The sequence below is a fragment of the Peromyscus maniculatus genome, chromosome 10 (genome assembly GCF_049852395.1).
Source record: "Peromyscus maniculatus bairdii isolate BWxNUB_F1_BW_parent chromosome 10, HU_Pman_BW_mat_3.1, whole genome shotgun sequence".
NCBI lineage: Eukaryota > Metazoa > Chordata > Mammalia > Rodentia > Cricetidae > Peromyscus > Peromyscus maniculatus.
In genome coordinates this window covers 66376430-66401591 of record NC_134861.1, presented here as the reverse complement: position 1 = coordinate 66401591, position 25162 = coordinate 66376430, and the positions used below count along the sequence as shown (strand labels likewise).

The 25162-nt window shown below is 36.8% G+C and overlaps 1 protein-coding gene across 3 annotated transcripts in view; it reads left to right on the top strand.

Moving 5' to 3' along the window:
• Gabra2 (gamma-aminobutyric acid type A receptor subunit alpha2) overlaps positions 1–25162 on the top strand; it is a 140887-nt gene that overhangs the window by 49137 nt on the left and 66588 nt on the right. For all 3 annotated transcript variants that reach the window (XM_006979671.4, XM_076546418.1, XM_042257494.2), the window contains exon 4: positions 14725–14792. In XM_006979671.4, the coding sequence (XP_006979733.1) occupies positions 14725–14792 (68 nt within the window). The remainder of the gene's footprint in view (positions 1–14724; positions 14793–25162) is intronic.

The following is a 25162-nucleotide window of genomic DNA, read 5'->3' as shown; positions in this document are numbered from 1 at the left end:
TCTATAGAGTTCTTTTACTTCTATTTCTTCATCCTTTTTTACTTCTTTTTAATTCCTAAGTACTGTTATTGAGATATTATGGATAATGTATTTTCCCAATTTCTTTCTCTGAGAGTTCATTATTGGTCTAAATAAATGTTACTATTTATTTACATATTTATTTTGTGTTCTGCAAATTTACTGTAAGTGTCCATTAGATATAAGCCTTTTCTAGAAGAATCTATATGGAATTTTGAGTATGGAATTGTATAACATGCAACTAAGGATAGTCCAACTTTTCTTTCTTTCCTTCCTTCCTTCTTTCTTTCTTTTTTTCTTTCCTTCCTTCCTTCCTTCCTTCCTTCTCTCTATCTATCTATCTATCTATCTATCTATCTATCTATCTATCTATCTATCTATCTATCTATCTATCTCTATCTCTATCTCTATCTTTATATTATTTGTTTGTTTTTTTGTTTTTCAAGGCAGGGTTTCTCTTTGTAACCTTTACTGTCTGAGAACTTGCTCTATAGATCAGGATTGCCTGGAACACACGGAGGTCTGCCTACTACTGCCCCCCTAAATTCTTCTTTTTCAATTTGAGCCTTTTTATGTCTTTTTATTGCCTAATTGCCATGGCTAATTGAGCACTATTTGAATAAGAGAATGGGGAATAGGCATCCTTTCTCCTTCCTGATTTCATAAGAAGTGTTCTCATTTGTATCCATTGGTTTTAATATTGGTAATAATTTTGTTACACATAGCCTTTACTGTATTGAGATATGTCCCTTTGATTCCTAATGTTTTTAGGACTTTCATCAGGAGGGCTTGTTTCGCATTATTGTATGACTTTTCTTGGCATCATTTAGAATGCTTATGTGTTTTCTGAGCTTAAATTTATTTATGTTGTATACTAACAATTATTGATTTACATATGTTGAGCCAACATTGCATTTCCTGGATGAAGCCCACTTGGTCATGATGTATGGATATCTTAATGTATTCCTGAATTCACTTTGCAAGATTTTTTTTTGCTGACAGTTTTTTTTTTTTTTTTTTTCAAGAAGACAAATATGGTATGTATTTACTTTTTTTTTTTTTCATTTTTTTATTATTATTATTATTATTATTATTATTATTATTATTATTATTTTATAACACCATTCAGTTCAACATAATAGCCACAGAATCCCCTGTTCTCCCCCTCTCGCCCACCCCTCCCCCCAGCCCACCCCCCATTCCCACCTCCTCCAGATCAAGGTCTCCCCCGAGGACCGGGGTTGACCTGGTAGACTCAGTCCAGGCAGGTCCAGTCCTCTCCTCCCAGATTGAGCCAAGCGTTCCTGCATAAGTCCCAGGTTTCAAACAGCTAACTCATGCAATGAGCCCAGGACCTGGTACCACTGCCTAGATGCCTCCCAAACAGATCAAGCCAATCGACTGTCTCACCTATTCAGAGGGCCTGATCCAGTTGGGGGGCCCTCAGCCTTTGGTTCATAGTTCATGTGTTTTCGTTCATTTGGTTATTTGTCCCTGTGCTTTATCCAACCTTGGTTTCAACAATTCTCACTCATGTAAACCCTCCTCTTTCTCACTAATTAGACTCCCAGCGCAAGATTTTTTTTTGCTGACAGTTTTTGCAACTCTGTTCTTCAGAGAAATTGGTCCATAGATTTCCTTTGTCTTTGCTTGGTTTAAGTAACAGGATAATAGTGGCTTCATAGCATGACTTTAGTGATGTTCTTTCCCTCTCTCAGTGGAACAAATTAAGAAGAATTAGTATTGAGATCTAAAGTTTTTAGAATTCAGCAGTGACTATGTTTGATTCTTAGCTTTTCTAAGTAGAAGTTTTACGTATTAGGTGATGTGTCTAGTTTCCTGATTTTATTGATTGCATTTTAGGATTTTATAAGAGAAAGCATCTCCCATGCCAATACTCAGTCTTTTACATTAGATCTTTAACCATTTCGGGCTTTAGTCTGTTTTGAGTAGTCCATCCAGCGAGGGTTTGCACAGAGTCCAAGCTCATTCTCTTGTAGAGAGTCTGCCAGTTCTTCTAATATGATCAATTGAAGAAATGGTTCTTTCTCCACTTGTGTTCTTGGCACCATCGCTTATCGAAGATTGACTATAGATTCCTGTTTGTTTCTCCTACTAATTTCTGACATGATGAGGCTATTTTCCTCCTTCTCTCCCTGCATCTTTTTCCCAGTATCCTGGGATGAGTGACATGAAGGCTTACTCAGGAGTCTTCCTTTGTCACCAATCTCTTTTTGTTACTACATATTTGATTTTCTCTTGTCTGCCAGGGTTTTCTGGTCTATAGGCTATATACTCAGTTATCATCTTCCTTACACAAAACAAACCTAATATTTCACCATGGCATATTCTCTCATTTCCTTTACTCTACTTAACCTCTACACATATGCCTTCCTCTGTTGGTAGTTCTCTAAATCCAATTTTCAGATACCAGATTCTTTGACCTGCCTGTGAGCTTTAGCAATCCCCTCTTCTTCATAGAAGTAACAACTGCCTTTGTAATGCCTTTATGTGTTGTTTGTGCAAAATCACAGCTCTCACCTCAAAGAGGGATAAGAGTTTATTCTGCAGTAAAATATTAATGCCTGTTTAAGTTATCTAAATTTCACTTGTCAATATGGCAACACTGTTATGAAGTTTTTGTTATAAAAGAGAAAAGAAAATCAGAAATCAAGATACTTTTCAAATATATTTTTGAGTCCATCAGCTAGGTGAGTTGTGTCAAATCAAAGGAATCTCTTTTTTTTTTATAATACTCAAAAAATGGCTTGTTTACTTATCAGATTTGATTTACTAGCCAGCTTTGTGGCAGTATAGTAAAAGCACCGGTCTTGCTCAAAGCAGGGGGCAGGTGGTAGAGGGGATGGAAGGTGAGGCAGTGACTGGATGAGGTCTCCACTGGCCAGACCGTCTTGCCCCAGTACAAAGTTTCATGTGAGATCTAAGAGCACTGAACATGTCTCTGTCTGGTATATATTTGGGGTCACAGGATTGGAGGAGGTAGGAATGAGGCTCATTCTCACTGGTGCATTGAGATCAGGAGGCCTAACTAAGATGAGCCATAGATGACGGCAGCCCCTCTCCTTAGTCCCATCCAGAATGCCTCTCAGACTAGACTCTAGCACAGATCCATGCAGGCTCCATGCTTGCCTCTTCAGTCTCTATGAGTCCCGCTTAGTTGATTTTGTGGGTCATGTTCTCCTGGTGTCCTCGACTCATCTGGCTCCTATATCCTTCATCCTCCTCTTCCACGGGATTCACCAAGCTTGGCCTAAGGAAATCTCTATTACTGACTTCAGATACTACCTGAAGACATCCTTAACTTTTGGGCTGGTGGAAGCTAGGGGTCTGTTTGTACATTCCAAAATGACTTGACCACAGTCACAGGATATTAGATCAGACACAGTGGTGGACAAGTAATGTCTATTAAGGGGGGCTAAAAATAGCTTAATGTAATTTGGTCTTAGATTTGCAGTATTAGAACAATCATGGCTCTAAGCCATTCACCGTCTTTGTAGAAAGTTCAGTGTGAAGTGATATTTCTTTCCAGGAACTTTCATTCACAGCATCTTTGGGGTACAGTATTTTCTGCTGCTTTTTATTCCAGTACCTTTATGCATTTCCTTTATTTACCTAATTTCTTGGCTTTTTCTTTCTGATTTCTTTAAATTGTGGAACTGCATTCTTATTCTTTGTTGGTCTGTTCTCTGGTTTAATTAATCCACTTCTCAGACTCCACTATTGTAGTATAAAATAACAGTATCAAAAATGATACCTAACCTCTCTGGATATTGTTAACTAGCCTGACATATTTATTATCTCTCCTGCTATGGGCCTTAAGTTTCACATGAACCCAGTGAAGTACAAGATGGAGCTACAACTACCTTTTCAGTTTTCATCTTAAACAGTGAGTGAAATATGTAAGCAAATTTTGCAAAATGCTGGGAGGTATAGTTTTTATATTATAAAGGGAAGAAGGAAATGATGTCCTCAAGATAAAGAGAGGGTGTACCTTGAATTCCAGAGTGCAGGTATGGCCCATTGAAAAAAGAAGCTGATGTCTGAGAAAGGGGCTCAAAATATTATTCTTCTAATTCATTAGAAAGTGGTTTGAATGTAGTCTACTCTACATAAATATTTGTTCAAATAAATAAGGAACATAAATAGACTTCAGTGAGGTTAGAGAGTAAACTATGAATGTGAAAAGAGGATCTTTCAAATGCTTGCAAAGACTGACAAAGTTTGATGACTAGCCAGGATACAAATGAGACAGACCACTGAACAGTAGCAGAAGACACAGAAAAGGCTATGTATGCCATAGTCATCAAGTATTAAAACCTAAGGAATCTAAAGGGCAAAGCTTTTGTTTCCAGTGAGATAAAGAGAGATTCTAGGCTGTTATGAAGTCAAGTGGCACAGTCTCATCTATGATTTAAGAAGAGACAGTGGATAAAACACACATGGAGTGGCAGAATGAGGTGAACAAGAAATCTTCCCTTGCAAAAAAGCAGCAAGAACACTGACAAAATTATATAATTGACTTTCATAGATCTCCGGAAATTAACCAGAAACTTGTAACAATCCCAGGACTACTTAGAAAGAAAACTCAATATATCACAATAAATCTATTGGTTTCTCTGGCATTTTAACTTTTCTTATCTTGTCTACTTTTCTGTGTTACATGCTCAATTTGAAAACTACCAGCCTGGTAACTACTCAAATCATGAAACGCAGCAACCTACAAATGACCAGAGAGTGAAACAAAGCTTTCTTTACAAAGTCTCCAGAAAATGGTTGCTTTTAGACCTGTGTGTCCATCCTCAGGGCTTGTCTTCATTTAACTTGACACTGTTGACTTTGTGCAGGTAACACTATTCTCGAGACAAGTGCTAGAAAGAAAATCAGTGGCTTTTGTTTTGGTTCACAGCTATTTTAACAGAGACACCAGCTGCAGTTAAGAAGAACTCGATGAAAAAACTTAAAATGAAAAAAAAAAAGTGAAACTGGGGTGATAATGGGGATGGGAGGGGCATTAAAACTTCACTTATATTTCTGAAAACCTAAAATCCCATGCAAAAAGGCAGATTAATTTCACATGTTTTGGAGAAAAATGGCAAGGTCTTTCATTCAGTGTGGTCTTGGTTTTTGTATAAGCAGGAAGGGAAGGCCCAGACAGAGCTATGAATCACCGGGGAATCTTGAAGACCCTATTGCAGCCCTCACGTGATCTCTCACACACTTCTTTGGATTAAGAGACTTAACATTTCAGTGGATTGAAAATGCAAAGAATATAGCTTTGCAGAAGTAGTCTTACAAAGACACACACAAAAAAATAATAGTAAAAGTCGCAAATGATAACACACATAATGATGGGTGGGGGTGTGAGTTTCTGATTTGTGGTTACCATATTACAATAGCTAAAATGTCAAGTTTTCAGCTAAAGAATTATGACTCACACAAGGAATCAGGGAAACTAGTTTCATATATAAACTAAACTGACCTTTACTCTGATATCACACTTTTTTAGACAACTTAAGATTCCACATGCTTAAAAGCAAACAGAAAGTCATTATGCAGCTGAGACAATTGAGTAAACGATGTTCTGTCTTAAAATCTTCCTATTTTCTTTAAAAAACAGTTATGTAAACCTAGAGCTGTGCAGTGTTAGTGATCTGAAGATGTAGAAAGATGTACGCTCATTGACTCAATCTATGTGAGTGAGGGTGTGTAGATCAAATTGTCAACAGAGTAATTTTTTTTTACAACATAATTCTTTATTGATTCTTTGGGAGTTTCACATTATGCACCCCAATCCTCCCAGTCCCTCTCTATCCTCCCCTCACTCCTGCAGCATCTACCCCCAGAAGAATCCCCCCTAAACAATTAAAGACAAAATAAAAAAAAAAAACCACCTCAGTCTTCCATTCTTCTAACACCTCTTCATGCAGTATATTGTTTTGTCCACTCAGCCCCACCCACAAAATGTTCATTGCAATGTGTCCTTGGTCTGGTTCAAGGTCTCTGGCACATCGTCATCACTGGACCCTCACTGAAACTCCTCTCAGACATCCTGCAGTTTGTTATCTTTCTGCAGGACTAGTCTTTCACACACTCCAGCAGGTCATAGATGAGACAGATGTTAGGGTGGGCCAGCCCAAGGCCCAGGATGTGGGTCTGGGTGGTAGCTGAGCTTGTTGGTCCAGGCCACTGGGACTACCCCCGCCCCCCCAGGCCAGGGGCAGAGCCAGCTCTCCTATTAGTATTAAGTTGATGTTAATTCCAGTTAAATAATTCTGAGAAGGCTAAGGCAATAATCTCCTGCTCAATAATTAATGAAACAACTCACAATTCTGTCATAGACATGGAGTTAAAATTATATGCTAGAAAATAGTTATATAATAAAAGTAAAATTAGGAATCACAGAAACAGGTAAAACCATTTAAAAGGAAAAAGGGATGTTTCAAATATAAGACTCAGAGTCCTGTATACCCACATTTGGTAACTACCAAGGAAACAGAAGACTTTAAAATGGTAAAAACCAACTAGACCTAATACATATGTATGGCCCATGTCCACCACCAACGACAGAATTAAGATTTTGTCAACTGCATATGAATCTTCTGTGACCTTCGTGGCCAAGGGATTGACCCAAACAGAACAACAAGAAATGAAGAAATGCCAGAGAAGCTGGGAAATTTTGGGCTCTGGAAGAGATGCCTGGAAATTCTTCATGTTTAATTTATACATCAGGAACAGCAGAGCTGGGCTAGCTAATCTCTGTAGGAGGTCTCTGTAGGTGAGTAGACCATCATCTGTGAGGAGGAAGCTACATGCAGTGTCTGTATACATTGATTTTAGCTAAATATCAAAGATTGTAAAAATCTTTTTTATTCATATGGTTTTGACAATGTGAGACTGACCCAGGGGAAGATTGGCCATTCCAAGGGGTCTTAAACAATAAGGTCCTTGACATAGGCATGCTTATGACAAGAATACACATTAATTTACTCTACACATGAATCACTAAATACATTAAATTTAGACCAAATATCAGGTATAATATATTTAGGAAAAATAAAATCACAGCTTGTGTACTTTTTTTTTAGAGTTCATTTCTTTTTTTTTTTTATATTTTATTTTTATTTTTTTTATTTTACAGTACTATTCAGTTCTACATAATAGCCACAGATTCCCTTGTTCTCTCCCTTCCTGCCCCCCTCCCCTTCCCCCCAGCCCACCCCCAATTCCCACCTCCTCCAGATCAAGGTCTCCCCAGAAGACTGGGATCGACCTGATAGACTCAGTCCAGGCAGGTCCAGTCCTCTCCTCCCAGATTGAGCCAAGCGTTCCTGCATAAGTCCCAGGTTTCAAACAGCTAACTCATGCAATGAGCCCAGGACCTGGTACCACTGCCTAGATGCCTCCCAAACAGATCAAGCCAATCGACTGTCTCACCTATTCAGAGGGCCTGATCCAGTTGGGGGGCCCTCAGCCTTTGGTTCATAGTTCATGTGTTTTCGTTCATTTGGTTATTTGTCCCTGTGCTTTATCCAACCTTGGTTTCAACAATTCTCACTCATGTAAACCCTCCTCTTTCTCACTAATTAGACTCCCAGCGCTCTACCCGGGGCCTAGCCATGGATGTCTGCATCCAGATTCCTCAGTCCTTGGATGGGTTTATGGCACAACTATTAGGGTGTTTGGCCATCCCATCACCAGAGTAGGTCAGTTCCAGCTGTCTCTCGACCATTGCCAGCAATCTTTTGTGGGGGTATCTTTGTGGATTTCTGTGAGCCTCTTTAGAACTTTGTTTCTTCCTTTTCTCATGTGGTCTTCATTTACCATGGTCTCCTATTCCTTGTTCTCCCTCTCTTTTCTTGATCCAGCTAGCATCTCCTGCTCTCTTTCCCTTGACCCTCACCCTTCATGGCTCCCACTCATGTCCAGGCTGTTCATGTAGATCTCATCCATTTCTCTGTGTCTTTCTTGGGGTCCCATTTTCCAGGTAGCCTCACTGGTGATGTGAGTAGCAGTAAAATTAAAATTAGAAATCAAAACCAAAATTAATTTGAAAAAGTGAGAAAGTCACACACACACACACACACACACACACACACACACGGGGTGGGGAATACATTTTCACAGGTATAAGGGCAAAATCTAAAAGAATAAAATAAAATGGGGCTTTTAAAATATTTTGACATGAATGAAAATGGACACATAACTGACAAAATACATTTATTATTTTAGTCATAGATGATAGTTCACACCTGTAATCCCTGTATTCAAGAGACCAAGGTAAGAGGATCAGAGTGAGTCTGTGGCCAGCTTCAGCTTACAGTGAGTTCCAGGCTAACTTGGGCGACAGTGGGAGACTTTTTCTCAAAAAGTAATTAATTTAATATATGTTATGATACAAATACTCTAAAAACTAGGAAGTAAAGACATCTTGCTTAATGAAATTTAGGCCAAAAGCAAATATGTATAGAAATCCTTCCAACCTTCCTACTTCACAGTAGATTATTGTGAGAGAATAGGATTACTGTTAGAAAGGTGCATGCCTTGGAGTACATCTTAAATACCTTTATTTCTACTACTTCATTACCTACTTCATCTGTAAATTTGAATGACAGTATGTTTAAATCAGATAATTCATCTAGATCCTTAAACCCTTGAAACTGTAAGACTATAGTGTCAGTCACAGGGCAGAGAGAGATTAGTAATAGCCTAATAATTCATCCAAGGAAAATTCTATAGTGACTGAAAATAACACTTTCCACAAAATCTGCATTCACAGGTTCTTACAGAGGGACTGTGGAAAATTAGTTTGCATCTATCAGTTGTTAACATACTTCTGGAAGTGCCCATTATGAATGTGTTTCTGTTCGCATGAAATTGAAAAACATACTGAACATGATTATTTCGTGTTTACCACTGTTCAGTATTTATTGAAATTTGGTTAATACCATAATAAATTAGAAGTGTCAAAAGTGTAATATGCAGAAAATGGTACTTATAAATTTTTCTAGTTCAATTGCACATAGCCAGGGCTAGAGCACGTTCCCTGGACTTTAAACAGGGAAGTAAGGGAGTAAGAACTTTTACTGTAATTGAGTTAGTTTCTTGATTAGGCTTAAATAATTGCCTATAGTAAGTTCATTTGCTGCATGTGAAAGATCTCAGAAATGTTTTATGCTATTGCGTTTTATCCTATTTTGTATTTTTATCATTTCTATTCTTACATATATTATACCTATTTAGAGATAATAAATTTTAGAATTTATGCGTTTGTGTTGGGGGAGGATGAGGAAGGAGACAAATTACAAAGAACAACCTCTCAAATTATTAATGTTTTATGGAAAACATGTTTTTGCTCTTGCCAAGTGCTAGAAGGTTTTTTTTCTTTTAATTCAAGTGATATTGTATACCGCATTACACAATAGGCTGACTTCTAGTGAGTTTACCTCAAATCCATTTTGACAAGCTTTTAAAAGGAGTGCTGTCTACTTCCTCTTCTCATGTCTCCCCATCCATTTACTTTCCACCCCACCTTGTTTTATGCTGGTACAACCCTCCAGAAATCATTCATTTTCAGTCTCTATAGGTTGTCCCTGGTTGTAAGACCAAAAAATCGATTTCACTAACATCACTTAAAAAAAAAATGACAAATCGGCTTTCTGCTTGTTTTCTTTTGACTTTTCCTGTTCTCAGTCTCTTGTCTTTCTTTTGTCCGAACATCATTTACAGTGATTAGAATCTATGCCCTCTCCTCTGACCCAGCTTAGCCACACTTAAAAAGGGAACATAGCATTTCTAATTAGATACTGCTCTATGATTCCAGTTCTTCCTGCAGTTCCAAGCCACCATAAATACAGTGACCTTCTTCTCCTAATTATAGTCGATTGACTTCCTTTTTGACACAAACTTCTGCATTTTATTCTGGTTGATGTTTCTTTCAGTCAGCTGCATATGCTGATCTTCATGAACCTGACCTGTTTGCAGGATTTGACTTTGGCATGTGGAATCCTCCATCTGAATTATCTTTCTTGCATTTTGCTGTCTTAGAGAGTAGTTACCACCATTGAACACCAGAAAGAATAAAACTGACTTGTATATCTTTTCCAAGATCCCCCCTTGACATTGGTAACTGTGACCTTGTTTTAGTACTATAACTTTTTATGTTTCCCCTCTTTTTTTTTTTTTTTTTTTTTTTGGTTTTTCAAGACAGGGTTTTTCTGTGTAGCTTTGCGCCTTTCCTGGAACTCACTCTGTAAACCAGGCTGGCCTCAAACTCTCAGAGATCCGCCTGCCTCTGCCTCCCGAGTGCTGGGATTAAAGGCGTGCGACACCACCGTCCGGCAATGTTTCCCCTCTTCTATGATGTACATTATTCACGGACATTTTGCATTGCTTACTTTTACTCTTAGATATCAATCTTTATTTATTTTTAAATTTGTAATTTAAAAATATATTGTTTTCAGATAATATATTGTGATTATGGTTTCCCCTCCTCCAACTTCTCCCAGATCCTTTCCACCTCCTCCTACCCACCCATCAAAATACACACCTTCTTTGGCTCTGCCTCATTAGAAAACAAACAGGCATCTAAAAATCCCACTTGGGATTGTCTAAACAAAAATGCGGCTAGACCCTGGAGTCCACTGATTTTTCACCTATCAATTAGTAGCTATTGATTGCCTGTCTTATTTAGTCCACATCTTGTTGAATCTTCATGGGTGCAGCTGCATTGTCATGTTCAGAAGACCAGCAAGCAACCTGGTTCTCTGGTTCCTACAATAATGTCTGTCCTCTCCTGTGATTTTGCTCTGAGCCTTAGGTGAGTAACCCAGACTCAGAAAAACAATTGTCATATATTCCCACTTTTTTTAATGAATCATACCTCAAAATCTTCAGATATGAGTATAAAATTTGAAGTAACTATAGGAACTATGAAACAGAAAGGGAGAAAAAGCTATACTAGAACATAGATGATATGGAAAGGAAGCAGAAAAATGGGGGGGCTTTAACTGTGGAGGAGAGGGGGAAAATACAGTGGGAGAAAGAGAAAGGACAGATAGTTAACACTTAAGAGTATCTGAAAAACACATAGGGGACCTATTTTTTAAAAAATGTAATTAAAACGTGTGTGTGTGTGTGTGTGTGTGTCTGTAAAACCTGCTCTTAATTTGTTCATCAGGGAAATCCAAAAGACTTCAAATATAGAGAATTGCCATTGTACTTGGTTGCTTCCCTGAACATTAAATGAAGCCTCTACTTTTTGAACATAGCCCACAGTGTGACATATTTACTTGGAGGTATCAAGCCAGACCTGAGCTAGAAGTCTCCTTCCTAATGACTAGCTCTCATAATATCCAAAGCTGCTATGCAAGCTTCTAAGGAAGAAAAGAAATAAAAATTCTACCCACATGTAGAGCCTTCAAAAAGATCAGTAACCTCCTAGCAAGATTCCACCAATACTACTTTAGTAGTAATTTTTATCTTAGTTGTAACTAACAGCTTTCTAGTTGGACTTAAGGTCTTCTCAACAGGAGACAATTCATTATTTGGACTGTAAACCTCACCAGCTACCCATGACTGGAGAGGAGAAACATTTAGATAGAGTCATCAAATTTGGGAAGCAATCATAGCCAGGGTGAAGGCTGATGCACTTAGGCTGTTCATGAAGACCACCCAGGACTTGAGAGGACAACACATGGATCCTAAAATGCAAAGATCAAGGTTTCTACCAGCCAGCTTTGCTTACTTTGTGATATCCATAAATTTAATTAATCAAAACACTGTCCCATACACAAATGACACAATTTTACCCTGTTATGATCCATAGACACAGCATGGAGTAACTTACAGACTGTCTTTGGCAACCAGTGTCACATGGTTCATACATAATATTGTCTATATAGTCTCAGTTCTCTTTTACTCTATACCTTTTTCTTCTTCTGTCTTATAGAAGATCAAATCATAATTAGACATTGCAATTTGGATATAGAAGTTGGGAAAGTTGTTGTGTGTCAAATGTTTGTCATTGTCACTAAAATATGTCATTAATTTTTATGTTCCTCTGTACATCCATCCACATCAGTATCCTCAAATCTATGCTCCCAAGCCACATTTTCTAGGCTCAGATGTCATAGAGATAACTGTTTGACACTCAACATCAGATACTGCCTTGCTGGCTTTCTCCTTTCCTCAATGTGCATAGCTGGATTTCTTCTAGTGCATATATTATTCATCAAGGACTATGAGGTCATAAACCATACATCCATTTCCTTTCATTCAGGTCCCTTTATATGTCTATTTCCATCTTTGTGGCTTCTCTTATACACTCAAAGTTCTGAGGCTCATCTTATTTTTCACCTTCCTGCTTATAGTTGGCAGCTCCTGACAGCTACCAGATGCTGACAGTACCCTTTACACATTGCTTGTCATTAACTTAAGAGAGATCGTTATTCACATCTTTAGCTTGCACATTTGTGCCATCTCTCTTCTCCAACTTTGCCTCTCATACTAAGGGGAATAATTTTCTCTCGTTAATGCAAAACCTCTTTAATACTGTAATTTCTCTTCCCTGAAACATTTTAATTGGATGTTTGTAATATCTGAAATTTATGTCATTTGTGTAGTGAATAAATGCATGACTGATGCATTATACGAGTAAAATAAAATCTTAAATTTTGTTTTGTAATTTTTTTTTATAATAACACATATAGGATAGAACCATGATAATAACATAATTTGAGAAGTTCACTCCAAAATGGAAATGCATGACCTTTGTTTAAAAAAAAAAGTCAGCACCACAATCTGAGAGAGCAGGAACAAAAATTAAATCAAGTGCAGGACTTTTCTAAGAATGGGATCTTGTATTCTGTACAAGTTGCATGCCCAGGAACTTGACCCTGTGTATGTGTTTCAGACAGGTGTCAGAGGGAAAGAATTGTATTGATTTATTTATATGTTGAAGTATCTATATAATATAGTGTATGGAGAGGTTTCTGTCCTGCCAGAAACTTCCAATTACCTGGCAGCTGCTTCCCAATTACCACACACAAGCTGATGTTAATTATAAATGCTCGGCTGCTAGCTCAGGCTTATTACTAACTAGCTTTTACACTTAAATTAACCCATAATTAGTATCTCTATTTAGTCATGTGACTTGGCACCCTGTAGGCCCTGCCTACAGTTCCTGCCTGGCTAGTGGCCAATCTACATTTTATTAAACCAATTTGAGTGACAAATCTATACAATGTACAAGAGTATTATTTCACAGCAATAGAGTTAATAAATACCACTTAAGAAATGGAATGGTATACAAAATAAAGTGGAATAAATATGTGAATTGATGCACTTTCACTGTGCTTTGACAAAGAACATACAGTAAATGGAAATACATAGTTAATAAGAATATATGTTTATTCTCAAGTCTATTATCCATTGTGGTACAATGTATGGGTTCAGTGTGAAGATTCAGAAATCAGGTTACTTGGGTTTTAAAAGCAGGCTTTGTCTACCACAGTAGGTGTGAGTCTTGGTAATGTTTCAGTTTACCACAGTACATGTGGGTCTTTGGTAATGTTTCAGTTTACTGGGCGTCACTCTAAACACCATAAGAATGTTACAAAGAATCTATGGTATAGACTTGACATGTAAATTATTCTATCTTAAGTCCTTTAAAGAACACCCAGAGCAGTAAAAATTTTAAGCTTTCTTTAAAAGTTTGTGTATTAAAATTCTTTTGTTGAAAAGGGATGCTTTCTTGTTTCAAAATTATATGCATAGATTGCTTCTTTGTAAATTAATACCTCTTATTAGATGGGAAATGTTCCTTTATATTGTTCATGTGGAATTGCAATTTTACAATGACATTAAGCCCCTGATGGTGGAAATAAATGATGTCCTTAAATTTTTAATTTAAATTTGAATATCTAAATCCTGTTTAATTGATGAATTTTGTTAATTAGGTTACAGTTCATAGGTTACATAATTTTAGAATCCAATTCATTTGAACCTTAGCATTTCAATCAGGTATAAAGAAATTTAATGACCAAGTTTTTTGGAATTAATACAATATAGAAAATCAAGTTATTTGCTTTTGCTTTTTTATGTTATTAAGTATTAAGGCTATATATATGTATAGTATAGTATAGTATAATTATATGTGTATATATATATATATATATATATATATATATATATATATATATATATATATATATGGGTCACATTTATTTCTGATGGTGAACAGTTTGTTTTCTTTATTTTAGAGAAAGATAGATTGATTTGTAAGCTAAACAATTATTCTTGTGTGCAAACTACGAATCTCAGCCATCCTGAAATGAATCCGAAGTATTAGTTTAATCATCAAATTTAGAATATCAAATAATATGCCTGAACTACTGCCAGTGTTAATGATAAATTTGTTCAACTAATTTACTTTAGATGGCTTTTAAGAAGTTATTCATTATGAACAATATAATCCTTCAAAAGAAACTCTAACCAAGCATGCCTTCCAAAGAGGAATGCACAAGTACTTCTAGGCATAACATCTGTGAGTTGTGAAGATTGCTTGGAAAGTGTGAGGTGACACTGTCACGATCACTCACTTCCTTACCACACCTTGTGCTCAGACTCTTTCCTCTCTTGCAGATTTCACTATTTAAATCTATGTCCAATTTCTTCTTTTCGTATTAGACAGTATTACTGAAGTCTTCACTAACATCTACGTGACCAGTTTTGGCCCTGTCTCAGATACAGATATGGTGAGTTTGTTTGTTTGATTGTTTTTCAAATATCAAATATGTTTCTTAACCAATTGGAAACTGGTGGTAATTTAGAGTCAGTATGTATCATTATTGTCACAGAATTCTTTATATATTTCATGTCTGGACACATGAGAAAAAAAAATTGAGGATGTATTTCTTTTTTTTCTGTGGAACACATGTCCAGCTAGGAAGTTTAAATGAGCTCATTATATACATCTTATATTTTTCTCCCCTAAAGTACCTACCTAGATGTGATGTTGCATTCAATTACAATTTATGTAAAACAATTATATTATTGGTGATGTTGTTCTGGAATGAAGGCATTTGCTCAACTTCCATATGACCTGATGAGTTTCATAGGCAGTTGCTTCTCACCAATTGGTGGTATTACATGAAGATATCCTCATGTCATAGAGGAAAGTGGTTGCCTTGTTGTACAGTCTGCACACAAAAGAAGCACATGTAAACCAAGCCGAAGAAAACTACAATGTTGAAATTACTGGATTTTGTTGAATTGATGCTATTTGTATTTCTTTAAATGAGATATATATTAGAGAGAAACTGGTGGGGTAAGATAAATTCTTAATAATGTGTAAAAATGTTAGTAGTCATCCCTCCATTTCCAAGGCTAACTACAGTGCTCTGTAATAGAACATTTTCTTGAAATAATGTTTTCTCATTATTGCCATGTCATATTATGCCATATCTCCCAACTGATAAATGCCTTGATTCTCCCCCCCCCCCCAATGTGGACCTCTCTTTTCCCATGCTACCTCTCTGTCAACTAGGAGGCTCACAATCTCTTTCAGTCCTCAGGCATTCTCTACTGAAGACCCTAACACTTTAAGTTCCAGGGAATGAAGATCAGAAGGGATGGCTTTGTTGGTTTGTGTCCAGTCCTTCCACCCTTGTCATCTCTTCCCATTTTATTATGATCTCTCTGCCTTCTGGGAGTGGACAGAAGTACCACCTTTACAATCATTTGCTTTCTCTCCCATCAGAACGAGCCTTCTACATCAATTAATTTCTTCTATGACCAGAATGGTGGACAGGGTGACAGGTCGTGAGGCTGAGGGAAGAGCGTCACTTTTGGGCAAGCTGTTGACACAAAAATGGTGCAGTCTTTCAAATTCTTTCAAAGTGACAATTGAAAGGCTTCTTTTTCTACAATAGGAGAGAGACACAGGGACAATTTTGGAGCAACAGGAAAACATGCTGTAGAACCTAAGCTTCCTCTGTCCATCAATTACCTGCTTTAGTTTTTATTGTTTGATTTTTTTTTTCTCTTCACTGTTAGGGACTGACTTCAGAGCTCTACTGCTCAACTACTGTGCCTGAGCTCCTGACCTGAAATATTAATCTGTCATGTTATGTAGATCAATGAAAGTGGACAGGACCTTGAAATGATGTCACATACCTATGTAGTAGCAATACATAACCCAAATCTCATAGGCTGGTTGTAAAATGAGTTTGTGTTAAAAATGCTTCTTGTTTTAGTGAGGCTACCTTTAGTAAATGTCTACAAATTTTAAATATGTAAATAAATATTTAAATTCTATGTAGAGAAAACAGGGAAAGGGAAAATTTTATGAAGCACTATATTGAAAAGCCAGTAGCATAATATGCATATGATTTGTGTTGTACTACTAGCTAAAATGCAAAGACAAATTCTATGAAATGACCAGATATCAATAATTCTGCAATGTTTACACTTAGTGTATTATGAATATAAGAAGTAAGTTATTGTAATGAAAGTTTTGATTTTTTAAAGGGGATATTTTTTACCTAAAAAATCTCACAAATGAATAACATATATATTTATAATCAATTTCTAATAGCTTATGTTTTGTGTTTGGGGATTTTTAGGAAAAAATACTCAGGGTCAAAGGCGAGTGTGGTAGCATTCACATGTATCATCAGTACTTCCAAAGTGGAGATAAGAAGGTCCCAAACTCAAGGCCATTCTGGGCCCCACACAGTGTGAGTCTCTGTTTCTAAAGTGAACCAGAGAAGTGGGTGAGGGATGGAAGGAGGAAAGTAAGAGAGAAAGGAAAGCACAATTGTATTATTTCTGGTAAACTCTGTGAAAGTGTTTTTTTAAACTACTATTTTTTAAAATAGTAGTGATAATATATTTTATTACTCTTTCACTTCCACTGAGATAATAAAAAATTTACTGTTAAGTATATAACCATGAAGAACAGACCGATTTTTAAATGAATCTGAATTTCACTTGAAATACTTTGGTCTCATCAGTGAATAGAACCCAAGAGCATTTATTGAAAAAACTATTTAGTATGATTAAAATGTACTCTTATTTGGTGAAATCCTTGCATGTTACAATAAATATTAAAATGTGCTCACATTTCCAACTGCATTTAATTTAGATTGACTTGAGTGTACTTATACTTTGTAACATTTAAAGGAAATATCAGGTTTTGTTTTAGTTTTCTTTGTGTATTTGAGGGCACACATGTCCTAAGGCTGTGTGTGTGTGTGTGTGTGTGTGTGTGTGTGTGTTCTTATGTGTTTTTATGAATACTTATGGAAATATTTTGCAAAATGAAATCGTCATTTACAAACTCCCTGAAAAGCTGTCCTTTAATGCTTCTATCCTCAAACAATCTCATATATTTTCTTCATAAGATTTCTAACTTTGTGTTTTCATTTGTGTATTTGGTTCACTAATAGTCACAATTAATTTCTTTGGAGGAAGTATTATTAATCACAAAACCAAAAAATGGCAATGTACTATATCGTCAGTGTCCACAATAGAAATATCAATGAGCATATTACTCAAAGTAAGGGACAAACTTACTGGGATCTCACCCACAGACAATAACTACAGACAAAGAACTGCAGACTGTTGGGATCCCAGTGATCAGTGCTGTTACTGGCTGTCCAATCCTGAGTGGTCAGCCTTGAAACTATAGACACACTATCAACAAAATAGATGTATAGCAGGCTTTGTATTTGCATACACACATGCCTACACAAACATATTTGTGTACATATATATGTGTGTGTATGTAACCAAGGACACTAAAAGAGGCTATTGTAAATGTATCTTAGGCATATGGGAGATGTTGAGGAGAGAGTACATGAGAGGGGCTGGATGGAGGAGAGGGAAGCGGAAAGTGATGGAATTCTATTTCAATTCCAAACATAATTTTTTTAAAGTATCTATATTAGGAATATGAGCAGGACAATAAACACAAAACAAGCGAGATCCAGGAAAGGTGCAAAGCTACACAGAGAAACCCTGTCTCAAAAAACCAAAATAAATAAATAAATAAATAAATAAATAAATAAATAAATAAATAAATAAATAAACACAAAACATTATTAACTATTAAAAGGTTTATTAGGCATTGAAAGGGCTAAAATAGCACTGAGAGCAAAGAAATAGAAAACAACAGAATGCATAAGCAATTTGAACCCGGGAATGAAGGAGGACGCTTTAGGATCTGTGATTGGTATGTAAAATGAATAGAAAATTTCTTAGATATTCCAATAAAACATTTATGTTATGTGAAAAAAAAAAAGAATTCCCTTGTCCAAGGCAGTGAGCTCAGATTTTAGTGAAGAACATTCAGCAGCTTCAGGAAGCCCAAGGTGCAGCTGAGGAAGAAACGTGTGAGGGGATGTGTGTCTCCTAGGACTACCTTTCCTGGTGACTGAAAACTCATAGCATGCCAGTCCTAGAAGCTTTGCCTGAGAGGAATCACTAAAGGACAGGGAGAAAAGCTTCTTCCTCTTGCAATGCATTGGAGTGTCCCTCCAGATACCTCACTTGACTAGACCTGATACCACATAGCTAAGAAGGGAGATGCTGACATACTCCATCTTCTAATCCAATTCAGGGAAAGGGGGTAGGTTTATAGGTGAGACAAAAAATATGGAGCATGGGAACACATAAGAAAATATGATAGAAAGATGATTTAGAGTGAGGGACAAGATCTATACTTGTCTAGATCTAGGAAAGACGTATGAAATTAGAGGAAATTTATTTTGAAATCATATGTATACATATACATGTCCATGTCTATCTATATCTATATCTATATCTATATATTAATAATATATTAATATAATAAATATATTAATAATATATTAAACATACATAGAAGTAATATAGCTCACATTAACACACAAACTTACATTCCAAGTGTGCTAGAGGAGATTAATCTGATGTAAAAGAAATTGGAAATGTTGTCAATATAATATTCATGCATGAAATTCTCAAAAAGAAAATTTAAAAACGAGGAAGCAATAGAAATATTAAAGAAAATCCTCATCAACTTTGTGATGAGAAATGACTTGGCTTTCATGATGACAAGATGAAATGTTTCATTCCTGATTGATACTTACTTTGCAGATAAGTTATAAAAATAATGAGGGCAAGTTTAGACTTTTGTTTAGTGAAGACTTGAGGTAATCTAAACAGACATGCCCCAAAAGGGAAGGAATAACACACACATTTTTTACCTACAAGTAAAGCAGGATATGGGAGCATATGGTTCATGTCTCCTAGAAGCAATTTGTTAATAAGAACAAATAAGACATTTTCCTTCCTTTTAATAGTGTAACTGCAATTCTTTCAGTGAGCTACATAATCTGTAGCAAAAATTAAACCCTTAAGTTCTCCTGTTCAGGTAAGTGATGTAGATTTGTTCTGACATTAGCTTGAGAGGAAATAGCAGCATAGCACAAGAATTAAGGACCAAATAAAAAACACCCATGCAAACATACACATGATACATATGCATGGACATAAAGACACATGCTCACACTTGGCTATCAAAACCTCATTATCAAGCATGATTGTCCAAAGAGAGTTGTGCATTTGAGTTATAGTTAATGATTCTAATTACAGTGTCAGCAATTAAGTTAAAAATCTTTAATTTCAGCATTAAAAAATTAATGAGTAAGAAGGTAATTAAGCTTTAGAAAGTCCTGGTAGCTAACAATGGGCAAAGTTTTTGGTAGGTGTGCACACTACAGCAATTTCTCCCACACCTGACACACCCCCATGTGTTTGCATATAAAGAAATATGTCATTTCTATAAAAGACATAGAAATGTCTTCTTTTGTATTTGTGAACATTTCATTGCATATGTATGTTTTTCTGCAGTAGCCGTACAGCTACAAATATTGCACTCATGCCTATAAAAAGATCCACAGTTCAAGCAGTTGCTCTTTGCTCCATGGTAGTGCTATAGCTTGAGCATTGGAAATTTTAAGTAGAATTGTCTGTTCTCATCCTTGGCATTACTAACAAATTACGCAGACAGGTAAGCGTGACCTTGACATACATATTAATTACATTGAGCTACTTGGGTCATATTTTTTCACCCTCTCTGTAAGTACAAAACACATTATATCAGAAATCTAAGAAGCCAATGCAATGTTGTGTAGTTCAGAAGTACAGAGAGCTGTAAGCTAGTAGTCTAAGTGGAAAATTCACATGGGACTTCCTTGTTATCCTTCCTCACACTGTCATTTGTCAATGTAGCTGAATTAGGGAACTTGGCATGCGATGTATATCAGAAGTGAAGTGATGATGTTTGCCCATTTTAAAATTTGTAGTTAAAAATTAGATTCAGGCTAATTATTGAGCCATTGGAATGTGAAGGTTAGACCAGAAGGCTACTTTCACACATCAGATATTTTCAAGCCCTATACAAGAATGTGTAAAAACGCTTCACAAAATGAGATTAATAAACACCTTATTAGGATGTTCTGAAGATCGTTAACTAGATGTCTTCTGGGTTCATCTAAAAAAGTGATGTGTATTAGGTAAAAAGTATAATACATCTGTAGACTTAGATTCTGTGTGGTCCTCGGATCCTATAGCAGGTATCAGATGAGGGGAGAAGGGAAAATGAGCTAAAAAGAGACTTTTTCAGGCAAGGTGCGACTGTCAGCTGGGTTGGGACAGGTTGGGACAGTTGTGCTAAAGGAGAAATATGCTAGTTATTTAAAACATATCTATGCATACATCTGATGACTTGTTGACCTATTGGACACAGACGTTGAAGAAAAAAATAAGAGTGAAGGTTTGGGGACTAGGTAACATTTCCAGAAAAGAGGATAAGTGAAGAGCCCACCCATTACCTTTTTGGGGGCAGGGAGAGTTGTGTAAATTTGGAACATCAGTATTAAATGTCCTGGTTTCCTAGAGACAGAGTGATATTTCTCAACCTCCACATTCTGTTGTAAAATTATAACTAAACCATTATGATTTCTTAAATTAGAGTGATTTTTAAACTAAAATTTGCATGGACTGGAGACATAGATCATCAATTAAGAGTGCTTATTGCTCTTGCAGAAGACTCAGTTTTGATTCCCAGTACTTATGTTGAGAAGATCATAAATGCCAGAAAACTCCAGCTCCAGGGGATCTGACACCCTCTTGTGGTCTCCGCAAGAATTTATAGACAAGTGGCAGACACACAAACACACAGAGACGAAGACACATAGGACACACATACGAATTTAAATACAAAATGTTCATCTTTACAGTAAAACTGGAATCTAACCTGAGTGAAAAGGAGTTTAACTTTAGTCCTCATCACTCTCCACTTCCTGACAGTGGATGCAGTACCACAGGCTGCTTCCTGCTCCTTCTGAGGGACTTTTCCATTTTTATGGGCTTTACCCTCTGGCTGTGAGTAAAAATAAAACTTTTCTTTCTAAACACAAATAAGTGAATAGAAATACAGAGAGTGGATTCTTGATTCCTAAACTGCAAGTCTGGAGGTGTCTTTCTGTTTAGGCAAGTAATCCAGAAATTGAATGTGTAGATTAAGAAGAATAAATCTTATCCATTGCTGTCAACACCCGTCCATTTTCCAGGGCATACCTTACAGATAGCCTGGCAGACATGAGATGATCTCAGATCCGACAGCAGGATTCCAACGGTAGCAAGAAGAAGAAGAAGAAGAAGAAGAAGAAGAAGAAGAAGAAGAAGAAGAAGAAGAAGAAGAAGAAGAAGAAGAAGAAGAAGAAGAAACAGCTTAAAGAATATCCGTAAAGGACTGTATTGCAAAAGTAGTGAGATGAAAACTATCTCCTTTCCTATGGCAAAGCTGAGGGAAAAATTGCTTAAATATGTCATTAGATTAAGAACCAGGAGGTGTTTGCTGATGGTGGCAAAAGCAGCCAGATTGCAGTGGGCGGAGGCATGTGGGAAGTGAGGAAGTGGAGAAAGAGTGGAGGCAAGGTTTTTAAGCAGCATGGCTGAGAAGGAGGTGCTGCAGAGGGCAGCCGTTATAAGGCATTATACCTCTCAGTGAGGCTTTTATTTTTAAAGATGGCATTGAACTTCTCACTGTTCTCTGAGCATGCCATTATCACTAACAGCTTGCTGCCCTTGTACATAATTCCTCCCAAACTTGTTATACTGATCTACTGCTTTGCCAGCTGGATTTTTTTAAATGTAGTCAAGGCTACACTCAAATTTAATTTTCTCTAGTGCTTTTTTTTGCTGTCTTTCCAATAGCAAATATTTCCTTGTACTTCACTTTGTAGTTTTCTTACGTGTGTGTGTGTGTGTGTGTGTGTGTGTGTGTGTGTGTGTGTGTGTATGGTATGAGTGTGGGTGACTTTGTATCCTGGAATGTAAAGATCATTGTCTTGGCATAGTTGTGTTTATATAATTTGATAGAATTAATAAGCAGATAATGTGCCCCTGACAAACTTGGGATGAGAGGTATGTAAATAGAACAAGGGTCTGCCCTCAAATTAATCACAGTAAAATGAGGGAGGGTGCTAAAACTAACTAATTTTAAAAGAGCATGATAATGGTTTTATCAAAAAAGTTACAAATAAGTACGATAGTAAAGGGATTATAGGGAAAACATCTAGAATTCTCAATGGTTTGTAGGAAAGGAAGTTTAGCTGAGGAGGGCAAAAAGTCCTCTAGTTGAAGAATGAATAATCCTTTAGCACAAATTGATAGTGAAATGTGTAGTTCACTACCACTAGAGCTGTGAATATTCAGGAGAGCGGGGCTGGAAAGGTACTAATAGTCTGTCTAGGAAGGCTGCTGTAGCTAAGTGAGCCCCAGAGCTGTGTTCTTGTGCTATCCTTGACACCTCTGGCTCCTACAGTACTCCCTCCCCTTCTTCAGCATGATTACCTGAGCTCCTCCTCATTTTTGGCTGCATCTGCTCTGAGCACTTACTGGATAAAACCTCCCTGATGACAATTATGCTAGGCTCTAGTCTATGAGTACAGCAGAATACCATTAGCAATTATATCATTGACTTTTTTTTTTTTTTGACCAGTCATGTTTGGTTCTATCCTACATTTCTGGGCTATTCAGTCTCTGGTTACTGGCTCTCTATGCAGTGTCAGATAGGGGCTCCCTCTTTTAGCATTGGTCTTAAGTTGGACCAGTTGTTGTTTGGCCACTCCCACAAATTCTGTGCCACCTTTACCAAAACATATCTTACAGGCAGGACAAATTATAGTTCAAAAGTTTTGTGGTTGGGTTGGTATCCAAGTCCTTCCAATGGAAAGCTTGCCTGGTAAGAGATGATAACCAGTCCAGGCTCCATATCTCCCATTACTAGAGTCTTTGTTAGGATTACTCTTGTAGATTCCATGGCGTTTCCATTACAATAGGTTTCTACCTCACTCTGCAAAAGCCCTGCAATTCCAGTGTCTCTCCCTCCATCACTTTCCCTTACCAGATTCCTCTGGTTCTCATTCCCACCTGCACCCAGTTCATCACCAAAACCTATTCTATTTTCTCTTCCCTGGTAGATCCATGGGTCTCCCCTTGAGCCCTCCTTCTACTTAGCTTCTCTAGAACTGTGGATTGAAGCATGCTTATCCCTCACTTCACAGCTAATATTCACTTATGAGTGAGTACATACAATGTTTGTCTATCTGGATCTGGCATACCCCACTCAGGATGTTTTTTTTTTTTCTAGTTCCACTTGTTTACTTGCAAATTTCCTGATGTCATTTTTCTAATAGTTCTGTCATACTCCACTGTGTAAATGTAAATATGCTACATTTTGTTTATCCATTCTTCAGTTGAGGGACATTAGTTTCCAATTACTGGCAATTGTGAATAAAGCTGCTACTAAAATAGTTGAGCAAATGATTTTGAGGAAGGATGGAGCATCCTTTAGGTATATGGCCAGGAGTGGGTCTTGAGGTAGATTGAGTCCTGATTTTCTAAGAAACTGTTCTATTGATTCCCAAGTGGCTGTACTAGTTTGCACTCCCACTAGCAATGGAGGAGTGTTCACCTTGCTCCACATCCTTGCCAGCATCAGCTGTCCCTTGTTTTTCATCTTAGCCTTTCTGACAGGTGTAAGATGAAATCTCAAAGTCCTTTTGATTTGCATTTCATGGATGCCTAATGATGTTGAACATTTCTTTAAGTGGCCATTGGAGAGTCCTGTTGAGAATTCTGTTTAGATTTGTACACCATCTTTAAATGGATTAATTTTTTTAAATGTCTATTTTCTTGAGTTCTTTATATATTTTGAATATGAGCCCTCTGTTGGATGTGGAGCTGGTGAAAATCTTTTGCCATTCTGTGCATTGCCATTTTGTCCTGTTAGCTCTGTCCTCTCCTTACAGAAGCTTGCTAGCTCCATGGGGTCTCATTTATTAATTGGTTTTGCTAGTGGCTGTACTATCAGTATTCTGTTCAGGAACTCGTCTCCTGTGTCAATGCATTCAAGGATACTCTTCGTTTTCTCTTCTATTAGATTCAGTGTATCAAGATGTGTGCTGAGGTCTTTGATCCAATTAGACTTGAGTTTTTTGCAGAGTGATAGATATAGATCTATTTGTAGTCTTTTATGTGCTCACATCTGGTTATACCAGCACCATATATTGAAGATGCTTTCTTTTTCCATTGTTTATTTCTGGCTTCATTATCAAAAATCAGGTGTCCATAGATGTGTGGGTTTACTTCTGAGTCTTTGATTATGTTCCATTTAACAACTTGTCTGTTTTTATTCTAATACTCTGTTTTTTATTACTATAGCTCTGTAGTACAGCTTGAAATAGGAATAGTGATACATCTGTAAGTTCTTTTATTGTACAGGATTGTTTTAGCTATCTTGGGATTTTGTTTTTCCATAAAAAGTTGAGTATTGTTCTTTCAAGTTCTTTAAAGAATTGTATTGGAATTTTGATGAGGGTTGCACTGAATCTGTAGATTGCTTTTGGTAAGATGGCTATTTTTACCATATTAATCCTATGGAATCATTAACCTGGAGACCTTTTCATCTTCTGATATGTTCTTTAATTTTTCAAAGATTTTAAATTATTGTTATACAAGTCTTCCACTTGCTTGGTTACAGTTACCCTGAGATATTCTTTGTGGCTATTATGGA